Source organism: Fringilla coelebs, assembly GCF_963513975.1.
Source record: "Fringilla coelebs genome assembly, chromosome: 6".
Taxonomy (NCBI): Eukaryota; Metazoa; Chordata; class Aves; order Passeriformes; family Fringillidae; genus Fringilla; species Fringilla coelebs.
Window position 1 is genome coordinate 54,342,173 of NC_140034.1, and position 25,320 is coordinate 54,367,492.

Genomic DNA, 25,320 nt, shown 5'->3' on the forward strand with positions numbered 1-25,320 from the left:
AGAGGGGCTGGAGGGGGCAGGAGGGCTCTGGGTGCCCCCAACCCCAAATCTCCACTGGACAGCAGCAGAGCCCAACAGGCCACACCTGAGCCAGGGAGCAGCCAGGGACTGGGAAACATCGGGATGGGATGGGATGGGATGGGATGGGATGGGATGGGATGGGATGGGATGGGATGGGATGGGATGGGATGGGATGGGATAGAGTGTGGCAGAGATGGGGATGAGGAGTGATACCAAAATCAGACAGAATACAATTCCTAACACCAACTAATGGTGTTACCAAGTGAGGTATCAGGGCAGCAGGACACGCAGAAGGATCTCTCCATATTTCTGTGCATGTTGTGAGAATTTAGAACAGTATTTTTATCCAATATGACCATACATGGACATTAAAATGTTTTTCTTATCTAACACAGAGCCCATTTTCATTAAACAAGTTTCCATGCATCCACTTCCTACTGGGAGTGCTTTGATGCTCCTGGACAATGCTCCTTATTGAGAGGGGTGTCTGGTGGTCATATTCACTCAGTGCTGTGACATTAAAGGTGACCTTGCCTTGAACTTTTCCTTTGGCCATGTGCTCTTGCTTCTTGTTACAGAACTTGCCCCAAAAATACTGTGGGCCTCCTTATCGCTGTCCCCAGTGCTTCCAGCCACATTTATCCTCCGGGGTCCACATCTTTACATCCTTTTATCTTTCTTCCCGCTTGGTCTTTTAGCAACTTCATAAGAGTTGAAAATGTTTATTCTCTCTTATTTATCAATCCTCTGCAAACCAGCCCAACCCTCCCACCTCCCTCTCCCACCCACCATTTCCCACCGCCCTCCTCCCCTGCACATCTCACTCCTCCCTACTGAATCCTTCCCACTGCAGGGAGCTGCTGAGGAGCCACATGGTCCATCCCTGGATTCTCCAAGCACTGACTGTCCACGGAGCCCCTGGTGACAAACACAGGTGTCACCCTGCTCCTGGAAGTGGTGGCTGTGCTGAGGAGCACGGCCTCCTCCTCTCCTTGCTGCTGCACCACCTGAGCCTGCTGAGGGAGCAGCTGAAGGCATTGGAGAGGAAGAATTTCTGAAGGCAGAGAGACCTTTGCACCTGGCTCACAAAATTGAAAATTAAATATCTCTGGGGAGATCTCTGCTGTGACACTGACAGAGCACTCAGGGTGGGGAGTGCTGAGCCCCTGGGCCATTGTGTCCATGCCAGCCCAGCTCTGGCACTGGGGATCATGGCTGCTCCAGGAAGCACAAGCCATGGCTGTATGCCCTCAGACACCAAGAGGGTGTTTAGGTCTGACAGGAAAAGCATTTTAGATTCATAACAATTTGGAGTCAAAATTGTGAACATATTGGAAATATATTTGCTATACATAGGTTCAAAGAAACAGCAAGTTTTAGGCATTTTTATACTCTATAATATCCACTATTTTTTATAGATACTCCCAAAAGTGCTCCCAATTTTCTTCATCATGGTAAAAGAGTTTTGTTTGAATTAATTACTACCAGAATATGCCATCTCTCGTAGTTTAATAGATAACCTGTGTTTTTTCCCAGCTAAACAATGTTTTAATTAATTTGATGTCCTGCATAGACAATTCCCATTAATTAAGTTTTCTGAGGTTTGCAAGCCTAGTAAATGGCTCTCTCATTGCCATTGCAATTTATCTCTTGCAATTTATTAATTATGTCTTCTGGTATACATAGTTCTCTGAAATCCTAATTCTCTCAAAATATCGTTCTTATTCAATGATGTCCAATTAATTTTTATTTCTATAATAACCATTAAAAATACTTTATTGAATTTTGTTCTCCAACTGTTGATTATGTTCATAAGAGGTATGAGTCGATAGAGTTTTCTAGTGACACTCAGCCAACACAGATGTAATTCAAAACCAGCTAAAAAACCACAGTCAAATATGCCTTGACTAATTAAACATAGTTCATTACAGAAATTTCTAAACAATCACAAAATTCCTGGCTAACTACCTCCCTGTTCCCTCCCTCCAGCCACATTTCCGGCTGGCAGCAGCAGCCAGAGGAAGCTGGGAAGCGCTGGCAGAGGGGGCAAAGGCAGCTCAGGGTTCACGGTGCTGTTTATTGATATCAGACCTCAGTGGGATGCAGGAACCAGGTGCCAGGGGGAATTTGGGATCACAGCCGTGTTGGGAAGGATTCTTTTGTGGGTAGAGTGCTCCAGGACCCGTGAGGAAGGAGCAAATCCATCCTCCAATGTGCTCTGTGCAGAGCATCCCTCCCACATGGCCCTGTCACTGCCCCTGCTCCCTTGTCCTCCAGGAATAAAGGTGGGAGGGTGATCCTAAGTCACTGCCCCATGGTCCTGCATCGGGGCACTTGAAGGGTTCCACAGGCTCAGCCCCCTGTGTCCCTGGTGGCATCATTACTGGGGGCACTGCTCCCCCCTGGCTCCTCAAAGACCTTCTGGAGGCACTCCCTGAGGGACTCCATGGAGCAGCACCTCCAGCACTTTCTAACTGAGATGTGCAGGCGAGGAGGGCAGTGGGAATTGTGGGATGGGAGAAGGAGGTGGGAGGGTTGGGCTGGTCAGCAGGGGAGGTGGAAGGGAAGTGCAGGACAGAGGATGGATGACCTGGGGCGGGCACTGGGGTCACCAGGAGAGGGTGGCAGGAACAGAGCAGCTGCTGGAGGAGAGGATGGTGGGGTAGGGAGGAAGGAAAACATTGCACTGACCTGTTCCCTGTGGGGCAGCAGCAGGCAAAGGGGTCTGTGCAGATCAGCGGCGCTCCCTGGTACCTCTTGCTCCTTTGGGATCCGTGTCCTAAAGCGGCTCCTGCCAGGTCAGAGACATGAAGGAGAAAGTGCCCAGGTCACCAGGAGCTCCCCATTCCCATCTCTCTTGCTCCTCTCCATGCCCGGTCCTGACGTTGCTCCCCAAGACTCGGTGGAGACAAAGGGGAGTGGGGAAGTCAAAAATTGCAACTTTGGCTACTTCAGAAATTCAGTTCCTCTGAGTTGTTTATCTTGGGCGTGGCTTCTTTCTTTCTTTTTTTTTTCTTCTTTTTTTTTTTTCAGTAGAATAAGTGGGTTTTTCAGAAACTCTAAATGGATTTTTTCTTTAACTGGCTTCTCTTTCCCTCCTGATGAGAAACACTCCTTCCCTGTAGAGTGTCCCATTCTCCAACTGCCTTCCCTCTTTAGATAGGTTTCTACGATTCCTCATTTCTCTTCCCTGAGGGGTCATTGTCCCTCCAGCAGCAGAGGGATGCTGGTGGTGCTGGTGGCACTGGAATGCTGGCAGTGCTGGCAGTGTGGGTGAGGCAGCTGGGTGCTTGTCAGAAACAACTCCTGTTCCGGGAAGGGCTTTGAGATCATTGCCAAAACATGCTCTGGGCCGAGGAAGCACAGTTGAGCTGCTTCCTCCTCCTATCCCGATCTCAACCTCATCCCTGCTCCCCATCCCTGTCCTCACCCCGCTCTCCATCCTCGCCCCATCCTGTCACATCCCACAGCTTTCCCAGACGGATCCGTTCCTCACTCTGCTCGTGGCCTGTCAGGCTCTGCTGTCCTCCAGTGGAGAGATTTGGGATTGCCGGCATCCAGACCCCCTCCTACCCTCTCGGACCCTCTCCTGACCCCTCCAAAACTGCCTCCAACACCCCAGAACGTCGCTGGGGACACCTGTCCCCCTGAACAGCCTTGATCCTGCCCTGATCCACCTGGGATCCCTGGAAGTGCCCCTGATCCTCCTGGCCATAGTGTTCTGAGACCCAGGAAGGAGGAGGAAAGCCCAGGTTCCCTGTGCTTCTCATTATTACACAGAATGATAAATGTGGCTGGAGCCAGTGCAGTTACAAATTTGGAGACCTGCAGTGGTTTTGGGGCAAGTTCTGTAAAAAGAAGCAACACTGCATGGCCAAAGGAAAAGTTCAAGGCAAGGTCACCTTTAATATCTCAGCACTCAGTGAATGTGACCAACTGAGACTCCTCTGACTGATCCTCCAGGTCCAGGAAAGGACTCCCAGTAGGAGGAGAACACATGGAAATGAGTCAAAGGAAAGTGATGTTTATGTATTAGATAAGAAACACACTTTAATGTTTGTGTGTGCTTATGATGGATAAAACCCCTGTTGTTAAGTCTCACCACACAAAGAACAAGGGGAGATCTTCTGTGTGTGCTGTGGAGGTAAAGAATTCCTGCTTCCTAATGCTTCCCATTGTGTTTGAAAGTTTATTTCAGCTCCTTGTGGTATTACTTCCCAGCCCCATCTGTACCCCACATGCCATGCCATGCCATGGCCACTCCCCGGGTTGAAGCTCTGCCCCTCAGGCTCTGCTGGTCTCCAACCAGAGAGCAGCAGCATCCAGATCCTTCCTGGCACCTCCTCTCGGTGCCCTGTCCTGGTGTTGCTTCCCAAGGCTCGGTGGAGTCATGGGGGAGTGGGGGAATCAAAAATGGCAACTTTGCCTACTTCAGAAAGTCATTTCCTCTGAGTTATGTTGATTGTGGGTTTTTTTCTGTTCTTTTTGTGTGTTTTTTTTTTTTTTTCTCCTTACAGCGGATGTAGCTTTTGTCAGAAGCTCTAAATGAATCTTTTTGTGATTGGCTCCTCTTTCTCTCCTAATGAGAAACACTCCTTCTTTGCAGAGCGTCCCATTCTGCGACTGCCTTCCCTCTCTAGATAGGTTTTTGCCATTCCTCATTTCTCTTCCCTGAGAGGTTATTGTCCCTCCAGCAGCAGAGGGATGCTGGTGGTGCTGGTGGCACTGGAATGCTGGCAGTGCTGGCAGTGTGAGTGAGGAAGCTGGGTGCTTGTCAGGAATCACTCCTGTTCCGGGAAGGGCTCTGAGATCATTGCCAAAACATGCTCTGGGCCAAGGAAGCACACTTGAGCTGCTTTCTCTGCTGACCCCTGCACCCCATCCCCACGCTGCTCTCCATCCTCACCCCATCCCATCCCATCCCACAGCTTTCTGAGATGGAGCTGCCCCCCCAGTCTGAGTGTGGCCTGTCAGGCTCTGCTGTCCTCTGGGATTGCCTGGATCCAGACCCCCTCCTGTCCAGTCTGGCTGTGGTGGTTTGTCTCTGCCCAGACACGGATGAGATGGGTTCGCTCCTATTGAGCTTCAAAAGACAAGGCTGGACTCTCAGGTTCGGCCTTCAAGGTTGTTTATTATTTCTTATCTACAAAGTTTTTCTCTTGGCTAACCAGGGTCTGGCCAGCAAGGCAGCCAAAGGCACTCTGACTGCCCACAGGGCGGTCGCATCTTTTTATAACAAAGACTACGTAAACTATATTTATCTTTTGTCCCCAATACTTATCGTTTTTATTACCAAGTGTACCTTCACTAAGAACCTATCAAAAATATCTATCTCACACAGAAAATGGAAGACAGGAAGAAGATAGAAAAACCACGAGGTAGGCCCCAACTCCCTCCATCTTGACTCTCCAACCCCCCTGTACCAAAACCCCAAAACCTGTGCTTTGCCCTGTAATTACACTATTTCTATACCCTTTAAACCCCAGTGGTTCTCATATCCCCATATACAGGTGGTACATCTCTCGAAGCGTCAAAATTGAGCCACCAGGCACTTTTGGCAACATTCCAGGACTCCCGAGCCCCCCAAGGGTTCTCTCGGTGGCTCTGGGCATCAGGAGCAATATGCTGAGTTCCAACACCTTCCAAGCCCCTCTGACCCTCTCCAGACCCCTTCAAAACTGCCTGTAACAGCCCAGTCTGTCCCTGGCGACCCCAGTGCCTCCCCCCAAACAGCTGCAATCTTCCCCTGATCCACCTGGGATCCCTGGCAGTGTCCCTGCTCCTCCTGGCCATGGAGTTGAAGGATCCAGGAGGGAGGAGGAAACCTCAGCTCCCATGTGCTCCAGAACAGAAGAGAGGATGGTAATCGTGGCTGGAGCCAGGGCAGAAAGAGATTTGGAGGCCTGCAGTGGTTTGGGGCAAGTTCTGTAACAAGAAGCAAGAGCACATGGCCCAAGGAAAAGTTCAAGGCAAGGTCACCTTTAATATCACAGCACTCAGTGAATGTGACCACCAGAGACCCCTCTGAATGAAACTCCAGGGCCAGGAAAGGACTTGGAGAAGGAGGTGGTGCATGGAAATGAGTCCTAGGAAAGTGATGTTTATGTATTAGATAAGAAAGGCACTTTAATGACTCTGTGTGGTTATGATGGGTAAATCCTCTGCTGTAAAGTCTCATCCCCAACACAAATATGGAGAGATCCTTCTGTGTGTCCTTTGGAGGTTAAAGAATTTCACCTTCCTAATGCTTCTCACTGTGTTGCAAATTTTATGATGGCTGATTTTGGTATCACTCCCAATTCTGATCTCCACTCTGTTCACAATCCCATCCCATCCCATTGCGTGGCTGCTCCCTGCCTTGAAGTGCTGCCCATCAGGCTCTGCTGCTCTGTAATTGGGACATTTGGGATCAGCAGCATCCAGACCTTTCCTGACATCCTCCAGCCCCCTCTAGAACCGTCTGACCTCTGGACCCCTCTGACAACCTCCAGATCCTCCCCAGGGCTCACTTTTCCCCTATGACAGCCGAACTCCTGCCCTGCTCCACCCAGGACCATGAGCAGTGTCTGTGTTTCTCCGAACCATTCCTGCTTTTGTCCCTTGAAATAAAGAATTCAGCAAAGAAAGAACTTGAACAGCATTTAGCTGGAATGGTGTCTCATGCCTTAACCTTGCTTCCAGGCCTGACTCGCTCAGATGTCTCAGGCACTCCCACACCAGAGAGAGCGGCATTCCTGCCACATTTCCATGGCCGATGCACACAGACAGACAGACAGACAGACAGACAGACAGACAGAGTCAGTGCAAGGTGCCTGTGAGAATTCCCCTGGCAGGCAGTGCAGTGCTCCCTGCGGATCCCTTTGCATCTCCTCCCTGTGCCAAGGCTGGGCCTCGAGCCCTGGGGGATCGGCCCAGGAGCCGTCGGCGTTCGGGGATCAGCCCAGGGCAGCAGCCGGGAGAGATCCCAGCCCGGAGAGGCCCCAGTGCCAGGGAGCTCCTGCTCAGCGCTGCTGGGCCCAGGAGAGCTCCAAGGTCTCCTCTGGGCGCTGCTCACAGGGCCCCAGGGATGGCGGCGCTCACAGCAATGTCCCACCCTGGCCACACCTGGGGCCGGCAGCTTCCCGTGACGGCGGGAGGGCAGGGATGCTGGGGCATTCAGGGGAGCAAAACCATTCCCAAGGCTGTGGATGAAACCCCAGGAGGTCGTTGGACAGCAGCAGCTCCTGGGAGCAGAGGGTGTTTCTGATCAGCGCCACAGGAGCTGAGCCCAGGGGCTGCTCCTCAAGGCTGAGGCCTCACAAGCACGGATCCGAGCCCAGAGCGGCCTGGAAAGGGGCTGGGGATGCACCAGCACAGGGAGGGGGACCCTGTGGGTATGTGTGCATCAGGAGACTCAAGGAATCTCTCAGCCACTGTCCCAGGGTCCTTCAGCAGAGCAGTGGAAGGGATCAACAGGCTCAGACCCCTGTGTCCATGTCAGGGTCATCGCTGCGGGCAGTGTTTTCTTCTGGCTTGTCAAAGACCCTCTGGAGGGAGAGCCGGAGAGACTGCATAGAGCAGGACCTGCAGCACCTCCCTGCCAAGAAGTAGCTGAAGGGTTTGATGCTGCTGTTGATGCAGGCAAACAGGAAAAAAAAATGGGAGGACACAACGATGTAACCAAGCTGCTGCAGGAAATTGCAGAGGATGAAAAGGACAGTGAAGAGACCAATGGAGACCACAATGATGTTGTGCCCCTTGAGTTGCTTCTGCTGGGAGCCCCACTTGGCCTTAATTAAATCAATTGTGCTGGAAATGACCAGCACAGTCAAAGGTGCAACAAAGAGGAGCACGATGATGGCCCACACGGCGATGAGGGCTGCCCGGCAGTGCTCCTGCTCATTTGAAGGGCACTGGGATGTCAGTGCGGGAATCTCAGTGAAGACAGCAGAGAAAGCCCAAAACTGGACAATCACCAGCACCCACATCAGATTATCAGGAAGGTCACGGTGGCAGCAGCGCTTCACGAGCTTTTCGATATACACCACAAGGCCGGAAAGTGTCAGCCAGAACGGCATCCAGTAGGAGGAGAACACGGACACCCGGAAAAGGAAATTGAGGTACAGCATGGGCATGACAGCAGAGCAGGACACATCCTCCACCAGGAGAAGGAGGGCAGAGGGGACTGTGAGGAGAAGTAAGAGGAAGTCAATGACAGCCATGCCACGGATGAAAAAGTTCAAATCCTTCAGGCTGAGGAGGCCGATGACAGCCCCGTTCCCAGCCAGCCCACAGAGGCAGATGAGCAGTGTCACACTGTGTATGGCCACGCTGGTGACATCTGTCTCACATAGATCATCTCCTTCAGGGGGTGAGGCAGGTGATGGGGACACGGTGGTCACCTCCATGGATGGACGCTGGGCAGGCAGTGGGATGTGGCCCTGGCTGTGGATGGGCAGTCAGTGCTTGGAGAATCCAGGGATGGACAGAGTGGCTCCTCAGCAGCTCCCTGCAGTGGGAAGGATTCAGAGGGGAGAAAGGAGATGTGCAGGGGAGGAGGGCAGTGGAAATTGTGGATTGGGAGTGGTAGGCGGTAAGGTTGGGCAGTTCAGCAGGGGATAAGGAAGCAAAGCTCAGGGCAGAGGAGGGAGGAGCTGTGGAGGGCCCTGGGGTCACCGGGAGAGGGTGGCAGGAGCAGAGCAGCTGCTGGAGGAGAGGAAGGTGGGGTAGGGAGGAAGGAAAACATTGCACTGACCTGTTCCCTGTGGGGCAGCAGCAGGCAAAGGGGTCTGTGCAGATCAGCGGCGCTCCCTGGTACCTCTTGCTCCTTTGGGATCCGTGTCCTAAAGCGGCTCCTGGCAGGTCAGGGACATGAAGGAGAAAGTGTCCAGATCACCAGGAGCTCTCCACTCCCGTCCTGCTGGCTCCTCTCTGTGCCCTGACCTGGTGTTGTTTCCCAGGGCTTGGTGGGAGAGTCAGAAATTGCATCTTTGGCTACGTCAGAATTTCACTTCCTCGGAGTTATTGGTCTTGACTTTTTTTTCTGCCATAGAGGAAGTAGCTCATAGTGCAGATTTCTTTGAATGGCTCCTCATTTCCTTCTGATGAGAAACACTCTTCCAAGTGGGACATTCTCCAAATGCTTTCCCTCTCGGCATATTTCTACCAGTCCTCATTTTTCTACCTTGAGGGGTCATTGTCCCTCCAGCAACAGAGAGCTGCTGGTGGCACTGGAATGCTGCTCTCAGTGCTGGAAGTGCTCACAGCACTGTGCAAGCATCTGGGTGCTTCTCAGAAACAACTCCCATTCTGGGCTGAGTTTCAGGATCATTGGCAAAATATCCCCTGGCCCCAAGAAAGCAAACTGAGCTGAGAATTCTCACTTCGGTCATTCCAATGCAGGTTTACACAGCCCAAAGGAAGAGCAGCACTCAGTTGCTTGCAGCCACATCATCAGCACTTAGAGCCCACCCCAATTACTGTCAATCCCCCTGATGATGCAATGAAAGCTATCAGGGACCAGGTTTTGGGATTTTGTGATCACCCTTCAAGCCCCTCATTAGGGCTCATCCTTCTCCTTCTCAGCCTTGGGAGCTCTTGTGTTTGTTTTTACCTGACCCCAGCCCTCTGGGCAACCTGTGCCAGGCCCTCACCACCCTCACAGGGAAGGATTTCTTCCCAATATCCAATCTGACCCCACCCTCTGTCAGTGGGAAGCCATTCCCCCTTGTCCTGTCACTCCATGCCCTCATCCAAAGTCCCTCTCCAACTCTCCTGGAGCCCCAACAGCTCCTGGATCATGAAGTGTTTGTCCTTGAAAAGATTGGGCTGGTGAGGGGATGTGAGATTCCATAGCTGGGGACACAAACACGGTGTCATCAGGGAAGAGAGGGGGCAATTCTCAACCCAGGGCCAGCAGTTTCCAGGAGGAGCATCCCAGATCCCTGAGGCACATGTCAGGCTGGGAAGGAATCATCTCACCTTTCTAGGAATTCCTTGGAATTCACTATAGGCTGCTGTCTGAATCCAGAGAGAGGGTAGAAGATGACTCAGATGAAACCTGCAACTTTCTAAGGTTTAAAGCCAAGAGAGCAGCACTGATTTGCTTCTTCTCAGAAGAGATGACATTGCTGAAATCCTAAATCATCCCTCTGCTGTGTGCCTGTGCTCCAGCTCATGCACAGAATTGATTATTGCATGAATCCTCTTGGAAACTGCATGGTGAAGGGGAAGCCCCACTGAAATTGTGGCATACACATGGCTAAACCAGATTTGAACCAGAAATCAAAGTTTACCAGCACATTTGTAGTGCAGGGTCCTAAGGATCCAGGCACAGGAAAGAGAGGGGGCAAGTTCATGCAGTACAAAAGACAAGATTTTGGGATTGGAGTTGCTTTAAACATGAAGGCAGAGGCTGAGCTGGAGACCAAGTGCCTTGGCCACAGGTGTGGTTGCTGAGGCTCTCTCCTGTTGCTCATTTGCTGGGCAGAGTGCAGAGCAGATGAGGAGCAGAGCCCTGCTCCCGTGGCAGGCTCTGGAGCAGCTGCCTGTGTGTGAGAGCCCTGGAGAACACGAGGCAGCACGGAGAGCAGGGGCTGTGGCAGGAGCTGGGACAGAGCCCGCGCCGGGCGCTGCTGGGGCTCAGCCGCCCTTGGGCTGCGCTCCCCTTTCCCAAGGGACCATTGCAGGGAGCCTCCTGAAGATCCCGGCCAGGGACAGCAGCTGGAGGGTGGAGGTGAGGGGAGTGCACTGCGGGGAAGTTCTCCAGGCTGCCAGAGGAAACGAGGTCAGACTCTTCTCTTCCACCTTAATCAGGGCCCCCTCTTTGGGTGGAACCTGGGTATGGATTGTGGGGGCAGAACTGAGGTCTGTAGGGAATTAAAAGCCATAAATAGTGTGGGAAAAGGGAGGGAATATTGAAATGGGTGTCCTGCTGAAGGCATCCAGCAGCTCAGTGATAGCAGCTGACACCTGAGAGTCCAGCTCAGATCCATCCCAAAGCCATTTGCTCTCTGATATCTCCATGGGCAATCCTCTCCTTCTCCAATTGTTTTCCTCCTCCAGCTCTGTCCTGTCCACAGCCAGGAAGGAGGTATCTCCTGGCTTTTGTGCCAGGCACACCAGGCCAGGCTCCCACATCCTACTTGCCCTCTGTCCTGTCCCTCAGCCCTCCCTGTGCTGCTCCACATGGAAGCTGTGGCTGGGAAAAGATGGGAAAAGCCACGTTTGGGGGACAGCAGCGTTGCTGTGGTGTCTCTGTTGGTCACCCCTCCAGCTGTGTGAGGGGAGCAGAAGCAGCAGAGGTGTCACCAGGAGCACTTTGTGCCCTGCCACGGAGGGAGCCAGCCCTGCCTGCTGGAGCCAGCCCGGTGGGAAGGCATCCAAGGGGAGCTGGAATGAGGAGAGCCAGGACAGCTGGAGCCAGTGTGCCAACAGGCAGTGGAGCAAAGTGCCTGTCACGCTGCTGCTGCTGCTGCTGTGCCTGTGTGGGATGGTGGGAATGGGGCTGTGCTCTGGCTCCTCGGCCAGCAGCAGTGCCCACCCTCTGATTTTCTTCCTGCTGGGAGCTGTGCCAAGGAATTCACCCCCTCTGGTAGTGCTGCCTTCCAGAGGGCTTTTGAGGATGTGCCAGTGCCAGGACATAGGGACAAGACAGTGGAATCATCATGGAAGAGAGGCATCATAAAATAGAGGCATAAAATATCCACAGTAGGAAGGGACCCACAAGGATCATCGAGTTGAGCTCCTGGCCCTGCATAGGAAATCCCAACAATCCCAGCCTGTGCCTGAGAGCATTGTCCAAATGCTCCTTGAGCTCTGCCAGGCTGGTGCTGTGTGCAGCAGGGGAACTCTTGCCTGGGGTGGATGCTGAATGACCTGAGGAATCCTCATGGAATGGTTTGGTTTGGAAGGAACCTGAGAGTTCATCTCATTCCATCTCTCCTTCTGCCATGGGCAGGGACACCCAGGAAAACTTTTGCTTTGAAGTCTTTGCTGTTTTGAAAGGAAGCTCAGGTAGGGAACGGCCTGGATGACACTGGAAACAAGAAGGTGCTTGGAAATAGAAAAAGTACATTGGAGGACCATGATCCTCCTGCACTTGCCGTGGGGGAAACCCCCTGACTGAGTTCTTCCCTGGACAAGAGGACTGGACTTCACACTGTGTAAACTTTCTGCATTCCAATGGTCATGATCTGCTAGTGCAAGTGGGGGAATCGTGATGGTTCATTAACTGATCTCAGAGTGGAAAAAACAACACGGAGGGGATTTTAATATTGATCAAAACAAATACACCTTTTATTGAATGACTACAGCAAATGCCATAGAGGAATTAGAAAAGAGAGAAATGATAAGGAGAGAGAGAGATAGAGAGATAGAAAGGGGGGTATAGCTACCAAACGTAGAGACGAAATCCCCGTGGTCCAGTTGGTGGGGAATTCGCCTAGTCACATCAGGGAGAATCTCAAAATCCTGGTTAACTCAGGGGTCTACTGTAATTCTTTGCTGAAGGGGGAACAGGTCTTGAAATCACCAGGGAGGAGCAGTTACAATAAAGAATTAGGTCTATTGAAATCGCTGAGGGGGCACAGGTATTGAAAACGGGTACAGACAGTCCATGTTCTCAGCAGTGAGCGAGATCCATTGTTTTCTTGGTCCAGGGAAGGAACACACCTGGGCAAACATCTCCTTCAATCAGACCAGCCCCTCTCCCCCTGCCTGCTCCCCCTGTGTTAGGATTACAGGGTGTCAGTCTCAGTCCTTGGGAGGGGGCTTCAATCTCAGTCTGTCACGCTGGTAGAGAAGCAGATGAAGGGTTTTCCGTGGGGCACCACCAAATTTACCCCTGAAAGTTCATTTGGCCGAGAGGTGGGGAAATTCATGGACCATTGTGGTGAAGCAGGAGCAAGCACACAGGGCGAGCTGTCCCTTGGCAGCCCCTGCTGGAGGCAGTGCACTGCAGAGGCACTGCAGACACAGCTGCCAACAATCACTGGGCGAGCATCCACCCCAGCCAGGGCAGAGCTCTGATTAGGGTCCTCAGGGGTGCCAGTCTCTGCTCTTGTGATGGTTGTGAGGCAAATGAGGGAAACTCCAGATTGTCTCTTTCACCAATGGACAGGAAAATGGGATACAGGAAGAGAAAAACCCTCTCAGATGTCAAAGTCTCTCTCTTCTGTTAATTATAAACAACTCTGTGCATAAATGCTCCCTAGATGTTTAACCTCACGTGTGCCTCCAAAGCCTGACTCACCACCCATGCTTTTCACTCTCTCTTCCCTTTCCAGAAGCAGTGGCACGTTGCTTTCCCCTGGATTTAAGGCAGTGGGAAAAGGAGGGACAACTTCCCCCTGAGCAAGAGCTGTGGCTGCTGCCCAGGTCTCTCCCAGGAGGAATGAGGAGCTCTTGGCACTGCCAGCATCATCCCAAGCCTTGCAGGCACGTGCCTTAGGAAGGGCTCTGGTATGAGACAGGTACCTGCCCTGCTCACAGACCAGCCAGAGGCTTAGAATGGGATAAAAGAAGGAATTGAGCCATTTTGGACACTGTTTAACAGAGACAGGCTCTGCAGTGAAGCCTGGATATTCTTTCTTCAATAAATTCTGGGGCTGTAACTACCACAGTGCAAGGAAACAAAAACCATGAATCCAAATCTGATTGAGGGGTGGTTCCAGAATGACAGAGATCAGGACAGGCTGGGCTGTGGCTGAAGCTGCTGTGCAGAGTGGCTGTGCAGCTCCTCCTGAGGGTGGCCAGGTTCAGGATGGAGGTGGTCCAGGGGTTCCTTGGACACTGATGCTGGGGAACCAGAGGATGGATGGCCCCATTGTGCAGGAGAGCAGCACAGCCCCATCATCTCTGTGCAATTAAATGGTCCAAGCATCTGGTGATGGGAATTTCCATATTCCATGTACTTTCTGGTACAGGCACAGGAGTTCCGTGGAGTTCACTATCGACCCTGCACTTCACTCAGAAGGATTTAATTCTGGGATTCAAGGATGTGACAAATTCCCACTGAAAGGATAAGGGAATGTTGCTGTCCCTCCCCAGCTCTGCAGCTCTACCTGGTGTCCCTTCCCATCAGCTGGGAATGCAGGGCTGGCTCTGCTGGACAGAAGGGGAAGGATGCTCCCTGTGATCCCAACCCCTCTCCTGCCATTGGGAGGCACCAGCCCCACAGGGATTTGGGAAATCACTGCCAGCCTGTGCTGGGTGTGTCCCCAGGGATTAGGGTGTCCCATTCTTTGCAGGCAAGAGCTCCCTGAAAACACCATGGAACTCATCTGCTGAGCCAAAGGAGATGGAGTTCATTCCCTGGGGCTGAGGCCATGAGGGCCATTCCATGGGGAATAGAGCTGGGGAACAGCACTGAGCCCAGCTGCACTGCTGGGAGCCATGTGGATGCAGGAGGGAGGAGGAAAGCCATGCTCCAGTGTGTTCCCTGCAGAGCATGCCACAAAAATCACCCAAGGCAATGCCCCTGCTCCCTTCTCCTGCAGGAATACAGCACCACAGGGAAGCAGCTCTGGTCCATGCACAGTGGTGAGAGCACTGGGCATGGAAGGATGGCGCTGGCAGATGATCTCTGGGCTGTGCCACATGTGACACAGAAACAAAAGAGGTTTAAACTGTGTTTCCAGGGGAAGCCTGTGGTGCAAGAGAGACTCCTTTCTCCTTGATGATTTGAGAATTGATTATCTAATGGGCAGTGATAGATCGAGAGTGGATGATCTGAAGAGTTGATGTATGGGAAATCTGGTGGGGGGAGGAGGAGGAAGGAGACATGTAAGGTTTTCATTCCAAATTGTCTATGTTTCTCTTCATGTATAGCTGTAGGTTAATAAAGTTTTCCCGTTTTGATTCCTAAGCTGGAGCCTGCTTTGCTCTTTTTCTGATCACATCTCACAGCAGACACCAGGGAGAAGGTCTTTTCATGGGGGCAATGGCATTGCGCCAGGGTCAAACCATGACAGTGATCCTGTGTATGTTCATTAATCAAAAGGCTCAAGGAAAGTTTCAGTGACTCTGCTGGGGTCCTTCACCAGGGCAGTGGAAGGGATCAACAGGCTCAGACCCCTGTGTCCATCCATGACAGGATCATTTCTGCAGGCTGTTTTTTCTTCGGGCTCCTCAAAGACCCTCTGGAGGGAGAGCCGGAGGGACTGCACAGAGCAGGGCCTCTTGCACCTGCCTGCCAAGAAGTAGATGAAGGGTTTGATGCTGCTGTGGATGCAGGTGAGCAGGAAAACAACCTGGGAGGGTGCTGCCATGTAACTGAGCTGCTGCAGGAAATTGCAGATGGTGAGGAGGAGAGTGAACAGCACAATGACGAAGATTACAATGTTGTGCCTCTTGGGTTGCTGCTGGGAGGCCTGCTTGGCCTTAATTAAGTTTGTTGTGCTGGAAATGACCAAGGGCGCAGCCAAGAGGGGCAGGACGAGGGTGTACATGGAGATGAAAGCAGCCCGGCAGTGCTCCTGCTGGTGTGATGGGCACAGGAATGTGACTGTGGGAATGACAGTTAAGAGGGCAAAGGAAGCCCAGTATTGGGCATTGTCCACCACCCACACCAGGCGCTCAGGGAGGTCACAGCGGCAGCAGAGCTTGCAGATCTCGCCCATATACAGTATATTTTTGCTGCGCATCAGCCAGAGCAGTGCCCAGTAGTGTGAGACCACTGACAGCTGGAAAAGGAAATTCATGTACATCAAGGGCATGATAGGAGAGCAGGACACGTCCTCCACCAGGATGAGGAGGGCAGAGGGGACCGCAACGAGGAGGAAGAGGAAGTCCATGATCGCCAGGTCAAAGATGCCAGCGTTCCTGCTTTTCAGGCTGAGGAGGCAGAGCACAGCCCCGTTCCCAGCCAGCCCACAGAGGCAGATGAGCAGTGCTGTGCTGTGTATGGCCATGGTGGTGACATCTGTCTCACACAGATCATCTCCTTCAGTGGGTGAAGCAGGAGATGGGGACACGGTGATCACCTCCATGGATGGACGCTGGGCAGGCAGTGGGATGTGGCCCTGGCTGTGGTCAGAGTGGATGGGCAGTCAGTGCTTGGAGAATCCAGGGATGGACCATGTGGCTCCTCAGCAGCTCCCTGCAGTGGGAAGGATTCAGTGAAGAGAAGTGAGATGTGCAGGGGAGGAGGGCAGTGAGAATTGTGGGGTGGGAGAGGGAGGTGGGAGGGTTGGGGCTGGTGTGCAGAGGATTGATAAATAACAGAGAGTAAACATTTTCAAGTCTCCTGGAGGTGCTTAAAGACTAATTGGGCAAATAGATAAAAGGATGTAAAGATGTGGACCCAGGGTGATAAACATGGCTGAAACCAGTATAGAAACAGATTTGGAGGTCCGCAGTATTTTTGGGGCAGGTTCTGTAACAAGAAGCAAGAGCACATGGCCAAAGGAAAAGTTCAAGGCAAGGTCACCTTTAATATCACAGCACTTAGGGAATACAAGCACCAGAAGCCCCTCTCAGTGAACCTCCAGGGCCATAGAGGATTCCCAGTAGGAAGAAGATGCACAGAAATTAGTTCTAGTAAATTGGTTTTTATGTTCTAGATTAAAAAAAAATTGAGGTATTGTTATAATGGTGTATTATACTGTTGTAAACAGCATAACACTGTTGTAAAGTCTCACAACACACACAGAAATAATGAGAGATCATTCTGCGTGTCCTGCTGCCTAATACTTGCCTTGGTAACACCATTTGTGGGTGTTAGGAACTCTGTCTGATTTTAGTGCAAATCCATGCCATGCCATGCCATGCCATGCCATGCCATGCCATGCCATGCCATGCCATGCCATGCCATGCCATGCCATCCCATCCCATCCCATCCCATCCCAATGGTTTCCCAGTCCCTGGCCACTCCCTGGCTCAGGTGTGGCCTGTTGGGCTCTGCTGCTGTCCAGTGGAGATTTGGGGTTGGTGGCACCCAGAGCCCTCCTGCCCCCTCCAGCCCCTCTCTGCCTGATGCAGTGCAGGATATGAAAAATAGCAAGGCTAAAATCCTAAGGCATCATGCCCCCCTCTGACACCCTCTAGAAATTCCCCCAGGCTGCCTTCCCCTCCAGACATCCCCGCTCCTCTCCTGCCCCACTCAGGATGCCCAGCAGTGTTTCTGCTCCTCCTGGCCATTCCATGCTTCTCCAGCCCAATGGACACCAGTGGAGCCATCCCTCAGTGGCCTCTTGTTTGTGTCCAAAGGAGGCTGGGGGGCTGGAGACCAGGGATGGAGCTGGGGAGGGGCATCTCCAAGGGAAAGACAGCCCCAAAGCCTTCCGGGGCAGCCTGGGGTGAGCAGCCCGTGGGGAGGGACTGGAGCCTCAGGCACGGGGCTGGGAGGGATGGGAAGGACGGGAGGTGGGTGGGCTGCATGGGGAGTGGGGTGGGAGGGTGGGGTGGGAGGGGTGGGACATGATGGAGCTGCTGGGAAGGTGTGGGATGTGGTGGGGCTGGAGAGAAGGTGTGGGATGTGCTGGGGCTGGAGAGAAGGTGTGGGATGTGGTGGGGCTGGAGAGAAGGTGTGGGATGTGCTGGGGCTGGAGAGAAGATGTGGGATGTGCTGGGGCTGGTGACCTCAGGGAAGCCCTGGGAAGGGGGATGATGCCCCATGGAGCCCCTGGTGACAAACACAGGTGTCACCCTGCTCCTGGAAATGGTGGCTGTGCTGAGGAGCACGGCCTCCTCCTCTCCTTGCTGCTGCACCACCTGAGCCTGCTGAGGGAGCAGCTGGAGGCAGTGGAGAGGAAGAATTTCTGAAGGCAGAGAGACCTTTGCACCTGGCTCACAAAATTAAAAATTAAAGATCTGTGGGGAGATCTCTGCTGTGACACTCACAAAGCACTCGGGGTGGGGAATGCTGAGCCCCTGGGCCATGCTGTCCGTGCCAGCCCAGCTCTGGCACTGGGGATCATGGCTGCTCCAGGGAGCACAAGCCATGGCTGTGTGCCCTCAGACACCAAGAGGGTGTTTAGGTCCGACAGCAAAAGCCTGTAAGACTAATAACAGTTTGGAGTCTAATTTGTGAACACATTGGAAATATATTTGCTATACATAGGTTCAAAGAAACAGCAAGTTTTAGGCATTTTTATACACTATAATATCCAAGATTTTTTATGGATACTCCCAAAAGTGCTCCCAATTTTCTTCATCATGGTAAAAGTGTTTTGTTTGATTTAATTACTACCAGAATATGCTGTCTCTCTTATTTTAATGGATAACCTGTGTTTTTATTCCAGCTAAACAATTTTTTAATTAATTTGATGTCCTGGGTAGACAATTCCCATTAATTAAGTTTTCTGAGGTTTGCAAGCCTAGGAAATGGCTCTCTCATTGCCATTGCAATTTATCCCTTGCAATTGATTAATTATGTCTTTTGGTGTGTATAGTCCTCTGAAATCCTAATTCTCTTAAGATATCATTCTTATTATATAATGTCCAACTAATCCCTATTTATATGAAAACCATTAAAAATACTTTTGAATTCTGTTCTCCAGCTATTGATTAAGTTCTGTCAGGGGTATGGGTCGACAGAGTTTTTACTGACACTCAGCCAACATAGATCTAAATCAAAACCAGCTAAAAAACCACAGTCAAATATGCCTTGACTAATTAAACATAGTTCATTATAGAAATTTCTAAACAGTCATGAAATTCCTGGCTAACAACCTCTCTGTCCCCTCCCTCCAGCCACATTCCAGGGTGGCAGCAGGAGCCACAGGAAGACAGGAAGTGCTGGCAGAGGGGGCAAAGGCAGCTCAGGGTTCACGGTGCTGTTTATTGATATCAGACCTCAGTGGGATGCAGGAACCAGGTACCAAGGGGAGTTTGGGATCACAGCCGTGTTGGGAAGGATTCTTTTGGGGAACAGTGTTCTAGGACCCGTGGGGGAGGAGCACAGCCATGCTCCAATGTGCTCCCTGCAGAGCATGCCTCACCCATGGCACTTGTCACTGCCCCTGCTCTCTTCTCCTGCAGGAATACACAGCAGGTGGGTAACACCATGGATATTTGGTAATCTGATGGCTCACGGAAACCCCTACACACTGCCCCAAGTCCTGCATCGGGGCACTTGAAGGGTTCAACAGGCTCAGCCCCCCGTGTCCCTGGTGGCATCATTACTGGGGGCACTGCTCCCTCCTGGCTCCTCAAAGACCTTCTGGGGGCACTCCCTGAGGGACTCCATGGAGCAGTTCCTCCAGCCCTTTGTTACTGAGGTGTAGATGAAGGGGCTGATGCTGCTGTGCATGCAGGCAAACAGGAGAACAACCTGGGGGGACACAGTGGTGTAGCCGAGCTGCTGCAGGAAATTCCAGAGACTGAGGGGGAGAGTGAGGAGCACAGCAAGGAAGATGAGCCCCTTGGATTGCTGCTGCTGGGAGCTACCCTTGAAGTGAACAAAGAGGATTGTGCTGGAGATGAGCATGGATGGAGCAAAGACGAGGAAGCTGAGGATGTACAGGGAGATGAGAGCCCCCCAGCAGAGCTTGTGTTCCTGTGACTGGCACAGGGAATTCACAGCAGAAATGGCAGCGATGGCAGTGATGGAAAGGGCCCAGAGCACGGCACTGACCACCACCCATGAGAGGTCCTGGGGAAGGTGGCAGAAGAGCCCAGGTGGGCAGAGCATGGACCTGCTCCTCTCGATGCTGATGGCCGTCAGCCGGTACAGCCCTAGGGTGTAGAACATCTGGAAGAGGAGGAAAAGGAAGTGTATGGATGCAGGGGGCATGATGGCAGAGCCGGAGAAATCCTCCACAAGGAAGAGCAGAGTAGAGGGGACAATGAGGAAAAGGAAGTTGATGATGTCCAGGTCAAGGATGTAGGCAGTGATGGGGTTCATGGTGTCCCTCTGGATGTGAAACCTGAGGACCCAGATGACAGCCCCATTCCCAGCCAGCCCACAGAGGCAGATAAGCAATGTCACACAGGGTATGGCCATGTTGGGGACACCTGTCTCACAGAGATCATCTCCTTCATTGGCTGAGGCAGGAGATGGGGACACGGTGGTCACCTCCATGGATGGATGCTGGGCAGGCAGTGGGATGTGGCCCTGGTTGAGGTCAGAGTGGATGGGGAGTCTGTGAATCCAGGGATGGACCATGTGGCTCCTCAGCAGCTTCCTGCAGTGGGAAGGATTCAGTGGGGAGGAGTGAGATGTGCAGGGGAGGAGGGCAGTGGAAATGGTGGGGTGGGAGAAGGAGGTGGGAAGGTTGGGATGTTCAGCAGAGGATGTGGAATGGAAGTGCAGGGCAGACGATGGATGACCTGGGGAGGGCATTGCGGTCACCAGGAGAGGGTGGCAGGAACAGAGCAGCTGCTGGAGGAGAGGAAGGTGGGGTAGGGAGGAAGGAAAACATTGCACTGACCTGTTCCCTGTGGGGCAGCAGCAGGCAAAGGGGTCTGTGCAGATCAGCGGCGCTCCCTGGTACCTCTTGCTCCTTTGGGATCCGTGTCCTAAAGCGGCTCCTGCCAGGTCAGGGACATGAAGGAGAAAGTGCCCAGGTCACCAGGAGCTCCCCATTCCTGACCTGCTGGCTCCTCTCCGTGCCCTGTCCTGGTGTTGCTCCCCAGGGCTCGGTGGAGTCATAAGGGGGTGGGGAATTCAAAAATTCTGACTTTACATGCTTCAGAAATTCAGTTCCTCTGAGTTATTTATCTTGGGCGTGGTTTTTTGTTTTGTTTTTTTTTTTTTCTTCAGAGGAAGTGGCTTTTCTCAGAAGCTCTAAATGAAGATTTTTGTGATTCATTCCTCTTTCCCTCCTGATGAGAAATACTCCTTCCCTGTAGAGTGTCCGTTTCTCCAGCTACCTTCCCTCTTTAGATAGGTTTCTAGCATTCCTCTATTCCCTTCCCTTTGGGGTCATTGTCCCTCAAGCAGCAGAGGCATGCTGGTGGTGCTGGTTGCACCAGAATGCTGGCAGTGCTGGCATTGCTGCTGAGTCAGCTAGGTGCTTCTCAGAAACAACACCCATTCTGGAAAGGGCTCTGAAATAATTTTCAAAACGTGCACTGGCCCAAGGAAGCACAGCTGAGCTGTTTCCTCCTTCTATCTCGATCCCATCCTCATCCCTGCTCCCCATCCCTATCACCACCCTGCTGTCGATCCTCACCCCATCCTATCACATCCCACAGGTTTCCCAGGTGGAGCTGTTCCCTCACTCAGAGCATGGCCTGTCAGGCTCTGCTGTCCTCGAGTGAGGGAGATTTGGGATTGCCAATATCCAGACCCTTCCAACGTGCTCAGACCCTCTCCTGACCCCTTCAAAACTGCCTGCAACACCCCAGACAGTCCCTGGGGATCCCAGTGCCCTCCCAAACAGCCCCCATCTTCCCCCGCTCCACCTGGGACCCCGGCAGTATCCCTGCTCCTCCTGGCCATAGGATTCTAGGACACAGGAGGGAGGAGGAATGCCCAGCTCCAATGTGCTCCTCAGGAAAACATAGGATGATAAATGTGGCTGGAGCCAGTGCAGAAACTGATGAGGAGGCCTGCAATGGATTTTGGGCAAGTTCTTTAACAAGAAGCAAGAGCACATGGCCAGAGGAAAAGTTCAAGGCAAGGTCACCTTTAATATCTCAGCATTGAGTGAATGCGACCACCAGAGACCCCTCTGAATGATCCTCCAGGGCCAGGAGAGGACTTGGAGAAGGAGGTGGTGCATGGAAATGAGTCCCAGGAAAGCGCTGTTTATATATTAGATAATAAAGACACTGTAATGACTCTGTGTGGTTATGATGGATAAAATCCCTGTTGTAAAGTCTCACCACACACAGACCAGGGAGACATCCTTCTGTGCAGGAAAGGAATTCCTGCTTCCTAATGCTTCCCATTGTGTTAGAAAGTTTATTTCAGCTGATTCAATATCAATATGCAGAGGGGATGTACAGAGCAGAGGAGGGTAGTCCTGGGGAGGGCACTGGGGTCACCAGGAGAGGGTGGCAGGAGCAGAGCAGCTGCTGGAGGAGAGGAAGGTGGGGTAGGGAGGAAGGAAAACATTGCACTGACCTGTTCCCTGTCAGAAAAAATGAAAAGCAATCTGTACTCACAGCCAGAGGCGCGGCCAGAGGCACATCGCCCAAAAGAGTAACAGCTTTGTACCCTCTCGGTAATCCACCCCCGGTGATCCATCCCCCACATTCGGACCCGTTCCCCTTTTCCAACACAGCTCCGCCTTCGTGCCGCCTTCCCGGGGCTTGTGCAGCGCTTCGGGCTGTGACTGCCCACAGTGGGCAGAGGTGAGCATTACAAATTTCGACATGAATGCAGTACTCGTATTAGAAAAACTCCAAGGCTTAAAAAAATTTAAAAAAAAAAAAAAAAAAAAAAAGACAGAAGGGAAAGGATGCTCCCTGTGATCCCAACCCCTCTCCTACCATCAGGAGGCACCAGCCCTGCAGGCATCTGGGAAATCACTGCCACTCCGTGCTGGGTGTGTCCCCAGGGATTAAATGTGTTACAGTGCAGGGAAAAGATCCATGGAAACCCCATGAAACTCATCTGTTGAGCCAAAGGAGATGGAGTTCATTCCCTGGGGCTGAGGCCATGAGGGCCATTCCATGGGGAATAGAGCTCGGGAACAGCACTGAGCCCAGCTGCACTGCTTGGAGCCATGTGGGTGCAGGAGGGAGGAGGAAAGCCATGCTCCAGTGTGCTCCCTGCAGAGCATCCCACAAAAATCACCCAAGGCAATGCTCCTGCTCCCTTGTATTGCAGGACTACCCCAAAACAGAGAGGGTGACCCTGTGGATATTGATTAATCAGGTGATTCAAGGAAATGCTCAAGCTTTGTGCCAAGGTCCTTCAGCAAAGCAATGAAGGGATGAACAGGCTCAGAGCCCTGTGTCGGTATGGGCAAAATTTCTGCTGGCAGTTTGTTCTTTGTCTGCTTGTCTGTTCTTGGTCTGCTAGTCAAAGACCCTCTGGAGAGAGTCCTTGAGGGACCCCACAGTACAGTGCTTCCAGGAGATTGCCATGGAGCCCTGTGTCCTCCAGCTACCAACCAAGAAGTACATTAAGGGTTTGATGCTGCTGTGGATGCAGGTGAGCAGGAAAAAAACCTGTGAGGACACAGCGATGTAACCGAGCTGCTGCAGGAAATGGCAGATGCTGAGGAGGAGAGTGAGGAGTGCAATGAGGACAATAACAATGTCACGCCTCTTGGGTTGCTGCTGCTGGGAGCCCCACTTGGCCTTAATGAAGTCGATTGTGCTGGAAATGGCCATCGGCACGACAAAGAGGAGCAGAATGAGGGTGTACATGGAGATGGAAGTTGCCCGGCAGTGCTCCTGCTCATTTGATGGGCATAGCACTGTCACTGCAGGAATGACAGCAAAGAGAGCAAAGAAGGCCCAGTACTGGACGCTGTCCACCACCCACCTCAGGCGCTCGGGAAGCTCCCTGTGGCAGCAGAGCTTGTACATATAGAGCACAGGGCTGCTGGGCAGCAGCCGGAACAGTGCCCAGTAGTAGGAGACCACAGACAGATGGAAAAGGAAACTCAGGTACATTAGGGGCAAGATAAGAGAGCAGGACACGTCCTCCACTAGGAAGAGGAGGGCAGAGAGGACTGTGAGGAGAAGGAAGAGGAAGTCGGCAACTGCCAGCTTAAAAATGCCAGAATTATGGCTTATCAGGCTGAGGCGGCAGAGCACAGCCCCGTTCCCAGCCAGCCCACAGAGGCAGATGAGCAGTGTCACACTGTGTATGGCCAAGCGGGTGACATCTGGCTCACACAGATCATCTCCTTCAGTGGGTGAGGCAGGAGATGGGGACACGTTGGTCACCTCCATGGATGGACGCTGGGCAGGCAGTGGGATGTGGCCCTGGCTGTGGTCAGAGTGGATGGGCAGTCAGTGCTTGGAGAACCCAGGGATGGACCATGTGGCTCCTCAGCAGCTCCCTGCAGTGGGAAGGATTCAGTGGGGAGGAGTGAGATGTGCAGGGAAGGAGGGCAGTGGGAATTGTGGATTGGGAGAGGGAGGTGGGAGGGTTGGGCTGTTCTGCAGGGGATGTGGAAGGGAAGAGTGCAGGGCAGAGGATGGATGAACTGGGGAGGGCACTGGGGTCACTGGGAGAGGGTGGCAGGAGCAGAGCAGCTGCTGGAGGAGAGGAAGGTGGGGTAGGGAGGAAGGAAAACATTGCACTGACCTGTTCCCTGTGGGGCAGCAGCAGGCAAAGGGGTCTGTGCAGATCAGCGGCGCTCCCTGGTACCTCTTGCTCCTTTGGGATCCGTGTCCTAAAGCGGCTCCTGCCAGGTCAGGGACATGAAGGAGAAAGTGCCCAGGTCACCAGGAGCTCCCCAGTCCCATCTCTCTTGCTCCTCTCTGTTCCCTGTCCTGGTGTTGCTCCCCAGGGCTCGGTGGAGTCACAGGGGAGTTGGAAATTGCAGCTTTGGCTACGTCAGAACACCACTTCCTCCGAGATATTAATTTTCAGTTTTTTTGCTACAGAGGAAGTGGCTTTGGTGAAAAGCTCCAATTGAAATATTTTGCAAATGGCTTCTCATTTCCTCCTGATGAGAAACATTCCTTCTCTGCACAATGTCCCATTCTCCGACTGCCTTCCCTCTCCTGAGAGACTTGTACCATTCCTTGTTTCTCTTCCCTGAGGGGTCATTGTCCCTCCAGCAGCAGAGGGATGATGGTGGTGCTGGTGGCACTGGAATGCTGGCAGTGCTGGAAGTGCTGGTGAGTCAGCTGGGTGCTTGTCAGAAGTAACTCCAATTCAGGGAGGAGCTCTGGGATCATTTCAAAGCCTCCCCTGAGCACAAGGAAGCCGAGCTGAGCTGGTCCCTATCCTATCCTATCCTATCCTATCCTATCCTATCCTATCCTATCCTATCCTATCCTATCCTATCCTATCCTATCCTATCCTATCCTATCCTATCCTATCCTATCCTATCCTATCCTTTCCTATCCCCATCTCTGCACCCCATTCCCAGCCCACTCTCCATCCTCACCCCATCCTATCCCATCCCATCCCATCCCATCCCATCCCATCCCATCCCATCCCATCCCATCCCATCCCATCCCATCCCATCCCATCCCATCCCATCCCATCCCATCCCACAGCTTTCCCAGATGGAGCCGCTCCCCCACTCTGACCGTGGCCTGTCAGGCTCTGCTCTTCTCTGGCTTTGCCAGCAACCAGACCACTCCAACCTCCTCTGACCCTCTCCTGACCCCTCCAGGCTGCTCTGACACCCCAGAACACACCCAGGGCTGATTCTTTTCCCCTGAACAGCCCCACTGCTCCTCCGCTCCACCTGGGACCCTGGCAGTGTCCCTGCTCCCCCAGGCCATAGGGTTCCAGGA

At 52.6% G+C, this 25,320-nt stretch overlaps 2 protein-coding genes across 2 annotated transcripts; both read right to left on the reverse strand.

Annotated features, from left to right (window-relative positions):
• Positions 1-7,478: 7,478 nt before the first annotated feature.
• On the reverse strand, positions 7,479-23,796 carry LOC311155184 (mas-related G-protein coupled receptor member A8-like; the record flags this gene model as incomplete). Its single annotated transcript, XM_084208115.1, has 2 exons — positions 7,479-7,611; positions 23,018-23,796. The coding sequence occupies 2 exons, from the start codon at positions 23,794-23,796 to the stop codon at positions 7,479-7,481; spliced, it is 912 nt and encodes a 303-aa protein (XP_084064241.1).
• On the reverse strand, positions 14,991-15,989 carry LOC311154604 (mas-related G-protein coupled receptor member A8-like; the record flags this gene model as incomplete). Its single annotated transcript, XM_084207247.1, has 1 exon — positions 14,991-15,989. The coding sequence occupies one exon, from the start codon at positions 15,987-15,989 to the stop codon at positions 14,991-14,993; it is 999 nt and encodes a 332-aa protein (XP_084063373.1).
• Positions 23,797-25,320: the final 1,524 nt, after the last annotated feature.